Consider the following 12,804-nt stretch of genomic DNA (forward strand, 5'->3'; position numbering starts at 1 on the left):
CTGAAAGGGTTACCCCATATCCTTAGACTATGACCCCTGGTTCTGGACTCCCCCACTATCGGGAACATCCTTCCTGCATCTACCCTGTCAAGTCCTGTTAGAATTTTATAGGTTTCTATGAGATCGCCCCTCACCCTTCCGAACTCCAGCGAATATAATCCTAACCGACTCAATCTCTCCTCATACGTCAGTCCTGCCATCCCAGGAATCAGTCTGGTAAACCTTCGCTGCACTCCTTCTATAGCAAGAACATCCTTCCTCGGATAAGGAGACCAAAACTGCACACAATATTGCAGGTGTGGCCTCACCAAGGCCCTGTATAATTGCAGCAAGTTATCCCTGCTCCTGTACTCAAATCCTCTCGCTATGTCGGCCAACATACCATTTGCCTTTTTTTTGCCACCTGTTGCATCTGCATGCTTACCTTCAGCGACTGGTGTACGAGAATACCTGGGTTTCGTTGCATATTCCCCTCTCTCAGTTTATAGCCGTTCAGATAATAATCTGCCTTCCTGCTTTTGCTACCAAAGTGGATAACCTCACATTTATCCACATTATACTGCATCAGCCATGCATTTGCCCACTCACTCAACTTGTCCAAATCACCCTGAAGCCTCTCTGCATCCTCCTCACAACTCACCCTCCCACCCAGTTTTGTGTCATCTGCAAATTTGGAGAGATTACATTTAGTTCCCTTATCTATATCATTGATATATATTGTGAATGGCTGGGGTCCTCGCACCAATCCCTGCGGTACCCCACTAGTCACTGTCTGCCATTCGGAAAAAGACCCATTTCTCCCTGCTCTTTGTTTCCTGTCTGCCAACCAATTTTCTTTCCATCACAATACACTACCCCCAATCCAATGCATTTAATTTTACACGCTAATCTCTTAAGTGGGACTTTGTCAAAAGCCTTCTGAAAGTCCAAATAAACCACATCCACTGTGGGGGTGGAGCCGGCGAATGGGTCTGATTGGATTGCTCTGCAGAGAGCCAGTATGGACTCGATGGGTAGAATCGCCTCATGTATCTTTATAACTCTGTTGCAGTCATGCCATTGTCATCTGTTGGCTGTCCCTTGATTTGAGGATGACGTCTACTCAAGGTCGCATGTTTCTGCTGTGTATCTTCAGGTGAGTGAAACGGCTGATTCTCGACCTGCAGATCTTTGGACACACGGAGCAGGACGTCCCACGAGGCAGTGGGATCTGGTGTGCAGGATTTTCTTCCTTTTCTTTCCTTCTCTGCTGCCGCTCTGCCTCATCATTAAGGCATTTGGACTCAAAGCATGATGCAGCTGATGGACAACTTGACACCATTTTGAACGAATGGTAACAAGCTCTTCCTAGTCATCAATTTCAATGCTGCCGCACTTCAGAGAGAGTTTCAGAGTGTCTTTGAAGTGTTTTCCTTGTTCTCCCTTGGAACGCCAGCCATCTGAGAGTTAGGAAAACAGGACTTGGCGGGGGAGGCTTGGCCATCTGGATACTGTGTCCAGTCCATCAAAGTTGGTTTTGCTAGAGATTTGCCTGAATGCTTGTGGAGATGGCTTCAAGAAGGATACTAGAGTTTTTCGACAGCCCTCCCATTGAATCCGGAGATGTGATGGAGACATTGTTGATGAAATTTCTCTTGCGTTCTTATGTGTCGCTGATTCACAGTCCAGGTCTCACTGCAGTATAGGAGTGTGGTGACAACAACTGCTCTGTACACTAAGACATTTGTTGACTTGTGGAGGCCTTTGTTGTTAAACACTTGCTGTCATAGTGAGCAGAAGTCTGAGCTGGAGCAGCTATTATTAGAGATGTCATAGCAGGACACTTAGAAAAATTCAAGGCAGAGTCAACATGGTTTTGTGCAAGGGAAATCATGTTTAACCAAATTATTGTCGTTCTTTGAAGAAGAGATATCTGCCGTGGATAAAGGAGAACCAGCAGATGTACTGTACTTAGATTTCCAGAAGGCATTTGATAAGATGCCACATCAAAGGTTATTGTGGAAAATAAATGCTCATGATGTCGGGGGTAACATATTGGCATGGATAGAAGATTGGCTTGCTAACAGTAAACAGATGGGCAATTTTCTGGTTGGCAAGATGTAACAAGTGGTGTGCCACAGGGATCAGTGCTGGGCCTCAACATTTTACAATGTATTTAAATGACTTGGATGAAAGGATCGAAGGTATGGTTGCTAAATTTGCTGATGACACAAAGATAGGTCGGAAAGTAACTTCTGAAGAGAACATAAGGGGCCTACAAAGGGATATTGATAGGTTAAGTGAGTGGGCAGAGATCTGGCAAATGGAGTATAATGTGGGAAAGTGTGAAATTGTCCATTTTGGCAGGAAGAATAAAAAAGAAGCATATTATCTAAATGGTGAGAGATTGCAGAGCTCTGAGATGCAGAGGGATCTGGGTGTCCTAGTGCATGAATCACAAAAGGTACAGCAAGTAATTAGGAAAGCTCATAGAATGTTAGTGGTTATTGCAAGTGGAATTGAATACAAAAGTAGGGAAGTTATGCTTCAGTTATACAGGGTATTGGTGAGAATTCATCTAGAGTACTGTAAACAGTATTTGTCTCCTTATTTAAGGAAGGTTGTAAATGCATTGGAAGCAGTTCAGAGAAGGTTTACTGGACTAATACCTGGAATGGTTGTCTTCTGAGGAAAAGTTGGACAGGCTAAGCTTGTATCCCTGGAGTTTCGGACAGTAAAAGGCGACTTGATTGAAACATATAAGATCCTGAGGGGTCTTGATAGGGTGGATGAGGAATGGATGTTTCCCCTTGTGGGAGAATCTAGAACCAGGGGTCACTCATTTAAGACAGAGATAAGGATATATTTTTTCTCTCGGAAAGTCGTGAATCTTTAGAACTCTCTTCCTCAAAAAGCAGTACAATCAGTTTTTAGATATTTTTAAGGCAGAGGTAGATTGATTCCTGATAACCAAGGGGGTGAAAGGTTGTTGGGGGTAAGTGGGAATGTGGATTCGAGGTTACATTGAGATCAGCCATGATCTCATTAAATGGCGGACAGGCTCAAGGGGCCGAGCAGCCTACTCCTGCTTCTAATCCATATGTTCCAAAGGATGTCATTTGTGACTTTGATAAAGGTCGTTTCAGTACTGTGGTGGGAGCAGAAAACTGATTGGAGAGATGCAGACATGGAATTGCAGTAAAATTCAACATTGATTTGGGAGGTTACAGCACACTTAAGCACTTCAGAGAGGAAAAAGAGATTGGAGATGGGACAATAGCTTGAAAGAATCGAGTGATCAATGATGTTTTTGTGAAAAGAAGGGTAATGACGGCAAACGTGAAGGGGACGATAATTGAGGAGAGAGAACTGGTAACATCGGCGAACATGAAGGGCAGGAAGGGAAGTTGTGACTTCAGCAGTGGGGCAACAATAAGGTGGAGCAAGAAAAGGTGGCTCACATGAGCAAGATCAGCTTGGAGATGCTATGATGGGAGATAGGAAAGAAACGAGAGGAAGATATGAGTTCAGGGCTAGGTTGGGGAAAAATCCAAGGGGATTTTTTCTCCGGTGCATGAGGGGAAGGGAGGATAGTGACAAGAGCAGCTGAATGGATGATCACAATCATTTTGACAAGGATGCCCATTAGTTGCTGGCATTAGTTGAAGATGAGGGTGGAGGAGATGAGGAGGAGGCAGGAGAGAGGCACTTTAGAAGGATGGTTTGCAGTGGAGAAGTGAAGTCAGGGGTTATATGTGCATTCCAGGATGATTCTGGAATAGAGAGAAGTTTTGGCAGATGAGAGCAGGATACGATAACGATTAATGTGTTCCAGCCAGATCTGGTGGTGAATGATTAAGCTGCTTTTCAACAATCGATATTCAAGTCTGCATTGCTTGGATTTAAGAGGAGGGAAATGAGAGCCTATCGGGGGAACGACGAGAGTGGGTCTGAATATAGTTTAAGGGGAACAAGGGCAAAAATGGTGAAGAAAGATGGGATGAGAGAGAGTGGAGTGGGATGAAAAGCATGGCAGAAGAGGAGGTCTGACCAGAGGAGACACAGCTGAGTGACAGCAACTCAACAGAGGCACCAAGGAGTGGGTGGCAGAGTGAGGTCAAAATCAGGACAGACAGGAAGGAGTGGCAGAACCTGAAAGAAATAAGACTGCGATCGAGAGTTAGTATTGAAATAAATTAAAACTGAAACCAACCTGGCAGGGTGAAGGGAACCCATTTACAGCATAAGGAAGGATAAACAATGTACACAAAGGACTGAGAGAAGCAGACAGCACTAGACTAAGAAATAGTCAGGTGGCAGCAAACTAGGAGGGAATACAACAAGGTCTGCATTTATTTACAGAGCATGTATGTAAACATGAAACATCGCAATTCATATTGGTGAGCTGCATGTGCAAATAGCCTCATGGGAATATGATGTCACGATGATCATGTAAACGTGGCTCAAGTAATGGCGAGTCTGAGTACTAAATATTCCTGGATACAAGGTATTCAGGAATGATAGGGAAGGAAAGAAAGGAAGAGGGGTGGCTGTAATGATTAAGGAGAATATTACAGTGCCAAAGAGAGATGTCCTGGATGGATCATGGACTGAATATATTTAGTTCGAATGAAGAAACAACAAGATATACCATGACATTACTGGCTGTATTCGAAAGGCCAATATTGAGTGGGAAAGGTACAGAGGAGCAAATCTGCAGGGAAACTGCAGAGAAATGCAAGAACTACAGAGGAATGATAATGGGGGACTTGAATTATGCTAATATAGATTGGGTAGTAATAGTGTAAAGGGAAGAACTGATGAAGAGTTTCTGAAGTGTGCCCAAGAGAATTTTCTTGATCAGTTGCTTCCGGCCAATGAGACTGGAAGCATTGCTGAATCCTGTTCTGGGAATAAGGTGGGTCAAGTGGGTGAAGTGGATCAAGTGTTAGTAGGGGAACATTTAGGGAAAAGTGGAGCACCAATTTCAGTGGGTTGAGAACGGATCTGTCCTGTGTTAATAAGAATTAAAGATTGACAAAACTGTAATCCAACAATGAACTGCCTTAAAAGAGGAGATGGTTCGGGTACAATCAAGGAATCTTAACAAGGGGAAAAAGTAGGGCAACCAAATCAGGAGTTTTCTGGATGAAGAAAGAGATAGAGTAAGATGAACCAGAGAAAAGGGGTGCTATGACAGATGTCAGGTTGATAATGCAAGAGAGAACCAGGCAGAATAGAGAGAGTTTGCAGAGACAGTGAAAAAGGCAATCGGAGAGAAAAGGAGAAAGCATGAGATGAGACTGGCAGCTAACATAAAAGGAAATGTAAATATCTTCGAAAGGCATTTAAATAGTAAAATGGTATTAAGAGGAGGGGTGCAGTAGATTAGGGAGGAAAAAGCAGACCAATGCATTTTTTAAAAATTCATTCATGGGATGTGGGCGTCGCTGGCCAGGCCAGCATTTATTGCCCATCCCGAATTGCCCTTGAGAAGGTGGTGATGAGCTGCCTTCTTGAACCGCTGCAGTCCATTTGGGGTAGGTACACCCACAGTGCTGTTAGGAAGGGAGTTCCAGGATTTTGACCCAGTGACAGTGAAGGAACGGCGATATAGTTCCAAGTCAGGATGGTGTGTGACTTGGAGGGGAACTTGTAGGTGGTGGTGTTCCCATGCATTTGCTGCCCTTGTCCTTCTAGTTGGTAGAGGTCGTGGGTTTGGAAGGTGCTGTCTAAGGAGCCTTGGTGCATTGCTGCAGTGCATCTTGCAGATGGTACACACTGCTGGCACTGTCCGTTGGTGGTGGAGGGAGTGAATGTTTGTAGATGGGGTGCCAATCAGGCGGGCCGCTTTGTCCTGGATGGTGTCGAGCTTCTTGAGAGTTGCTGGAGCTGCACCCATCCAGGCAAGTGGAGAGTATTCCATCACACTCCTGACCTGTGCCTTGTAGATGGTGGACAGGCTTTCGGGAGTCAGGAGGTGAGTTACTCGCCGCAGGATTCCTAACCTCTGGCTGGCTCTTATAGCCACAGTATTTATATGGCTACTCTAGTTCAGTTTCTGGTCAATGGCCACTCCTTGGATGTTGATAGTAAGCGATTCAGCGATGGTAATGCCATTGAATGTCAAGGGGAGATGGTTAGATTCTCTCTAGTTGGAGATGGTCATTGCCTGGCACTTGTGTGATGCAAATGTGACTTGCCACTTATCAGCCCAAGCCTGGATATTGTCCAGGTCTTGCTGCATTTCTACATGGACTGCTACAGTATCTGAGGAGTTGCGAATGGGTGCTGAACATTGTGCAATCATCAGCGAACATCCCCACTTCTGACCTTATGACTGAAGGAAGGTCATTGATGAAGCAGCTGAAGATGGTTGAGCCCAGGACACTACCCTGAGGAACTCCTGCAGTGATGGCCTGGAACTGAGATGATTGCTTCCAACAACCACAACCATCTTCCTTTGCACTAGGTATGACTCCAACCAGCGAAGAGTTTTCCCCTTGATTCCCATTGACTTCAGTTTTGCTAGGGCTGCTTGATGCCATACTCGGTCAAATGCTGTCTTGATGTCAAGGGCAATCACTCTCACCTCACCTCTTGAGTTCAGCTCTTTTGTCCATGTTTGAACCAAGGCTGTAATGAGGTCAGGAGCTGAGTGGCCCTGGCGGAACCCAAACTGAGCATCACTGAGCAGGTTATTGCTAAGCAAGTGCCGCTTGATGACACTGTTGATGACACCTTCCATCACTTTACTGATGATTGAGAATAGATTGATGGAGTGGTAATTGGCCGGGTTGGATATACCTGGGCAAATTTCCACATTGCAGGGTAGATGCCAATGTTGTAGCTGTACTGGAACAGCTTGGCTAAGGGCATGGCAAGTTCTGGAGCACAGGTCTTCAGTACTATTGCTGGAATATTGTCAGGGCCCATAGCCTTTGCAGTATCCAGTGCCTCCAGTCATTTCTTGATTTCACGCGGAGTGAATCGAATTGGCTGAAATCTGGCATCTGTAATGCTGGGGACTTCAGGAGGAGGCCAAGATGGATCATCAACTCGGCACTTCTGGCTGAAGATTGTTGCAAATGCTTCAGCCTTATCTTTCGCACTGATGTGCTGGGCTTCCCCATCATTGAGGATGGGGATATTTGTGGAGCCACCTCCTCCAGTTAGTTGTTTAATTGTCCACCACCATTCACATCTGGATGTGGCAGGACTGCAGAGCTCACATCTGATCCATTGGTTATGGGATCGCTTAGCTCTATCACATGCTGCTTACGCAGTTTGGCAGGTCAGTAGTCCTGTGTTGTTGCTTCACCAGCTTGACACCTCATTTTGAGGTATGCCTGGTGCTGCTCCTGGCATATCCTCCAGCACTCTTCATTGAACCAGGGTTGGTCCCCCGGCTTGATGGTAATGGTAGCGTGGGGGATATGCCAGGCCATGAAGTTACAGTGCTTGAGTACAATTCTGCTGTTGCTGATGGCCCACAGCGCCTCATGGATGCCCAGTTTTGCATTGCTAGATCTGTTCGAAATCTATCCCATTTAGCATGGTGGTCGTGCCACACAACACAATGGAGGGTATCCTCAATGTGAAGGTGGGACTTCGTCTCCACAAGGACTGTGCGGTGGTCACTCCTACCAATACATCGAGTCAGAAGGCATGGCTGAGCACTAAATGAGTATTTTACATCTGCTTTTACCATGGAAGAAGTTGCTTCCAATGTCATAGTGAAAGAGGAGGTAGTTCAGATACTAGATAGGCTAAAAATTGATCAAGAGGTAATTAATGTTTTTCAGCCACCAGGACTGGACGGGATGGATCCACAATGACAACTAATACATTGAAAGGAGATTTTAACCTTTACAAATTTCCATTTTCATGCATGGGATTTGTATAAAATAATAGTAGCCAGCCCAACATCAAGGATACTGTACCTTGCATTTTTCAGTCTTCTTGAGAGGCAATAAGGGAATAATTCCTATAACAGAAAACTGCAAAAAAGCAGAAAGAAAATGATAAATTCATTCCGTGATCTCCTGTGTATCAGATTAAAACACGATCCAGTTCAAACAATATCAGTTGATAAAGCTATGGAGGTTTTTCCATTATTTTGCGCTATTCTGATGGAGGTATGACATTTCCGAGAACAGAAACCTCTTCCCATTTAGAGTTCCCGAATTAAGCCTCCTGCATCAAGAGCTGGAAGCAGAGCTGAGGTGAAGTTTCCAGTTTCGCAGGATATTCCAGTCCATTACACAGTTATAGAAGAGAACTGCACAGATGGAAGTCATTCAGCTGCTGTTGCTTATGGCAACTCTTTACCAGCACAAACCCAAAAAAATCCTATCACCTCGCTTTCTTCCATTCACTGTAACCCAAAGCCAGACTAAACCCATTGCCCTGCTCACTCCCATAGTCCTGTATAAAGACCAAACATATCCCACTGCCCGTTCTCTATTTCCCCCTGAATCAATCCACAATAAACCAACAGTCCTGCTGTCTCCCATTGTCCTTTATCAATCCAAAACTAAAATCGGTGTCCCAATCTCTCCCATTATCCATACATCAATCCCAGAATAAACCCACAATCCTGCTGCCTCCCATCATCCTGTATCAATTCCAAACAAAACCCGATGTCGCACTCTTTAACATTAGCCCTGTATCAATTCAGGAATAAAGCCTCTGTCCTGCAGTCCTCCATTAGCTATGAATTAATCCCATATGAAACCAACTGTCCTGAACTCTCCCATGAGCCAAAAATCAAGCCCAGAAAAAACCCACTGACCCAGTCTCTTGCATTAGCCCTGAATCAAACCCAAATTAAACACACTGTCCCACTCTTTCCCACTAGCTCTGAATCATTCCCAAACTAAACCCATTGTCCCACTCTCTCTCATTACCTTTCAATCAATCCCAAACTAAAGCTACTATCCTACTGTTTCCGAACAGCCCTTTATCAATCCCAGAATAAAGCCACCATCCCACTCTCTCCCATTAGCTGTGAATCAATCCCAAACTATACCCATTATCCTACTCTCTCCCATGAGCCCTGAGTCAATACCAAACTAAACTCACTGTCTCACTCTTACCCATTAGTCCTGAATCAATCACAAACTAATCATACTGTCCCACACTTTCCCTTTAGTCCTGAATCAAACCCAAAGTAAACCCACTGTTCCGCTCTCCTGTTATCCCTGAATCAATCCCAATGAAACCCATTGTCCCACTCTCTCCCATTAGCCTTGAATCCATTTCAAACAAAACCCACTGTCCCATTATCTCCTATTAGTCCTGAATCAATCCCAAACTAAACCCACTGTCCCATTCTTTTCTAACAACCCTTTATCAATCCCAGATTAAAGTCACTGTCTCACTCTCTCCCATTAGCTCTGAATCAATCCCAAACTAAACCCACCGTCCCACTCTTTCCTCATACCCTTTATCAATCCCAGAATGAAGCCACGATCCCACTCACTCCCACTAGCTCTGAATCAATCAAAAACTAAACCGATTATCCCACTTTCTCCAATTAGCTCTAAATCAATACCAAACTAAACCCACTGTCCCACTTTCTCCCGTTAGCTTTGAATCAATCCCAAACTAAACTCATTACCCAATTCTCTGCCATTAGCTCTGAATCAATCCCAAATGAAGCCCATTGTCTCACGCTCTGCCAATAGCCCCGAATCAACCCCAAACAAAGCCCACAGTTCCATTTTCTCCCATTATCCCTATATCAGTCCTAGACAACATCCACTGTCCCACTCCCTCCCATTCGCTCTGTATCATCTCAAATATTTGCACTCTCCCACTCTCTCCATTAGCCTCGAATCAATCCCAAACTAAACCCACTGATCCACTCTTTTCCAGCAGCCCTTTATCAATCCCAGAATAAAGTCACTCTCACACTCACTCCCACTAGCTCTGAATCAATCACAAATTAAACCCACTGTCCCAATCTCCCACATGAGCTATGAATCAATCCCAAAATATACCCACTGTGCCACTTTCTCCCATTAACTCTGAATCAATCCCAAACTAAACCCACTGCCCCACGTTTTTCTAATAGCCCATCAATCCCAGATTAAAGTCACTGTCCCTCTCTCCCATTAGCTGTGAATCAATCCCAAACTAAACCCACTGTCCTACACTTTCAAAACAGCCCTTTAACAATCCCAGAATGAAGCCACGATCCCACTCTCTCCAACTAGCTCTAAAACAAACCCAAATTAAACCCACTGATCCGCTGTCTCCCATGAGCCTTGAATCAATCCCAAACTAAACAGAGAAACATAGAAAAATAGGAACAGGTGTAGGCCATTCAGCCCTTCAAGCCTGCACCGCCATTCAATACGATCATGGCTGATCATGCAAACGCAGTCCCCCGTTCCCGCTTTCTCCCCGTATCCCTTGATTCCTTTAACCCCAAGAACTATATCCAACTCTTTCCTGAATATATTTAATGATTTGGCCTCAATTGCTTTCTGTGTTAGAGAATTCCACAGGTTCACCACTCTCTGGGTGAAGAAATCCCTCCTCATCTCAGTCCTAAATGACTTACCCCTTATCCTTAGATTGTGACCCCTTGTCCAAAAAATCTCCCACCATCGGGAACATCCTTCCTGTATCTAGTCTGTCCAGTCCTGTTAGAATTTTGTAGGTTTCTATGAGATCCCCTCTCATTCTTCTAAACTCTAGCGAATACAAGCCTAATCGACCCAATCTCTCTTCATACGTCAGTCCTGCCATCCTAGGAATCAGTCTGGTGAACCTTTGCTGCACTCCCTCCATAGCAAGAACATCCTTCCTCAGATAAGGAGACCAAAACTGCACACAATACTCCAGATGTGGTCTCACCAAGACCTTATATAATTGCAGCAAGACATCCTTGTTCCTGTACTTGAATCCTCCCACTATGAAGGCCAACATACCATTTGCCTTCTTAACTGCCTGCTGCACCTGCATGCTTACTTTCAGTGACTGGTGCACAAGGACACTCAGGTCTCGCTGCACCTCCCCCTTTCCCAATCTATCACCATTCAGATAATAATCTGCCTTTCTGTTTTACCACCAAAGTGGATAACCTCACATTTATCCACATTATACTGCATCTGCCATGTATTTGCCCACTCACTCAACCTGTCCAAATCACACTGCAGTTTCTCTGCACCCTCCTCACAGCTCACACTCCCACCCAGTTTTGTGTCGTCTGCAAACTTGAATATATTACATTTAATTCCCTCATCCATATCATTAATATACATTGTGAATCGCTGGGGCCCTAGCACTGATACCTGCGGTACCCCACTAGTCACTGCCTGCCACTCGGAAAAAGACCCGTTTATTCCTGCTCTTTGTTCCCTGTCTGCCAACTAGTTCTCTATCCATGTCAGTACATTACCCCAATCCCATGAGCTTTAATTTTGCATACTAATCTCTTATGCGGGACCTTACCGAAAGCCTTCTAAAAGTCCAAATAGACCACATCCACTGGTTCTCCCTTATCTATTCTACTAGTTACAACTTCAAAAAAATCCAGTAGATTTGTCAAGCATGATTTCCCTTTTTCTAAATCCATGTTGACTTTGTTTGATCCTGTCATTGTTTCTAAGTGCTCTGCTATTACATCTTTGAGAACGGACTCTCGCATTTTCCCCACTACCGATGTCAGGCTAACCGATCTATAATTCCCTGTTTTCTCTCGACTATGAAAGGTTCACCAGACTGATTCCTGGGATGGCAGGATTGACGTATGAAGAGAGGTTGGGTGGATTAGGATTGTGTTCGCGAGAGTTTCGAAGAATGAAAGGGGATCTCAGAGAAACCTACAAAATTCTAACAGGACTGGTCAGACTAGATGCAGGAAGGATGTTTTTTAAATAGTGGGGTTACATTAGCTACCCTCCAATCTGTTGGAACTGTTCCAGAGTCTATAGAACTTTGCAAAATGACCAGTAATGCGTCTACTATTTCTAGGGCCACTTACCTAAGTACTCTGGGGTGTAGATTATCAGGCCCTGGGGATTTATCGGCCTTCAATCCCATCAATTTCCCTAACACCATTTCCCTACGAATACTGATTCCATACAGGTCCTCCTTCTCACTAGACCCTATGTTCCCCAACATTTCTGGGAGGTAATTCGTGTCCTCCTTTGTGAAGACATGTATTTAATTGGTCTGCCATTTCTTTGTTCCCCATTATAAATCCCCCCGCTTCTGATTGTAAGGGACCCACATTTGTCTTCACTAATTCACATATCTATAGAACCTTTTACAGTCAGTTTTTATGTCCTCTGCAAGCTTACTCTCATACTCTATTTTCCCTTTCTTAATCAATCCTTTGTCCTCCTTTGCTGAATTCTAAACTTCTCCCAATCCTCAGGTTTGCTGCTTGTTCTGGCCATTTTATATTTCTCCTCCTTGGATCCAATACTATCCCTAATTTCTTTTGTAAGCCAAGGTTGAGCCACCCTTCCTGTTTTATTTTTGTGCCAGATAGGAATGAACAATTGTTGTAATTCATCCGTGTGCTCTTTAAATGCTAGCCATTGCCTATCCACTGTCAACCCTTTAAGTATCATTCCCCAATCTATCATAGCCAACTCGCGCATCATACTTTCATAGTTTCCTTTATTTAGATTCAGGACCCTAGTCTCAGAATCGACTCTCTCACTCTCCATCTTAATGAAGATTTCTATCACGTTATGGTCCCTCTTCCCCAAGGAACCCAGCACAATAAGATTGTTAACTAATCATTTCTCATTATACAATACCCAGTCTAGGATGGCCCCTTCTCCAGTTGGTTCCTCAATGTAT

At 44.3% G+C, this 12,804-nt stretch overlaps 1 protein-coding gene across 1 annotated transcript in view; it reads right to left on the bottom strand.

Moving 5' to 3' along the window:
- Positions 1-12,804, bottom strand: part of LOC137345887 (uncharacterized) — a 97,309-nt gene that overhangs the window by 16,839 nt on the left and 67,666 nt on the right. Inside the window, exon 8 of the mRNA XM_068009132.1 lies at positions 7,923-7,979. Coding sequence (XP_067865233.1) covers positions 7,923-7,979 — 57 coding nt within the window. The remainder of the gene's footprint in view (positions 1-7,922; positions 7,980-12,804) is intronic.

This window comes from Heterodontus francisci, chromosome 29, assembly GCF_036365525.1.
Source record: "Heterodontus francisci isolate sHetFra1 chromosome 29, sHetFra1.hap1, whole genome shotgun sequence".
NCBI classification, from domain to species: domain Eukaryota; kingdom Metazoa; phylum Chordata; class Chondrichthyes; order Heterodontiformes; family Heterodontidae; genus Heterodontus; species Heterodontus francisci.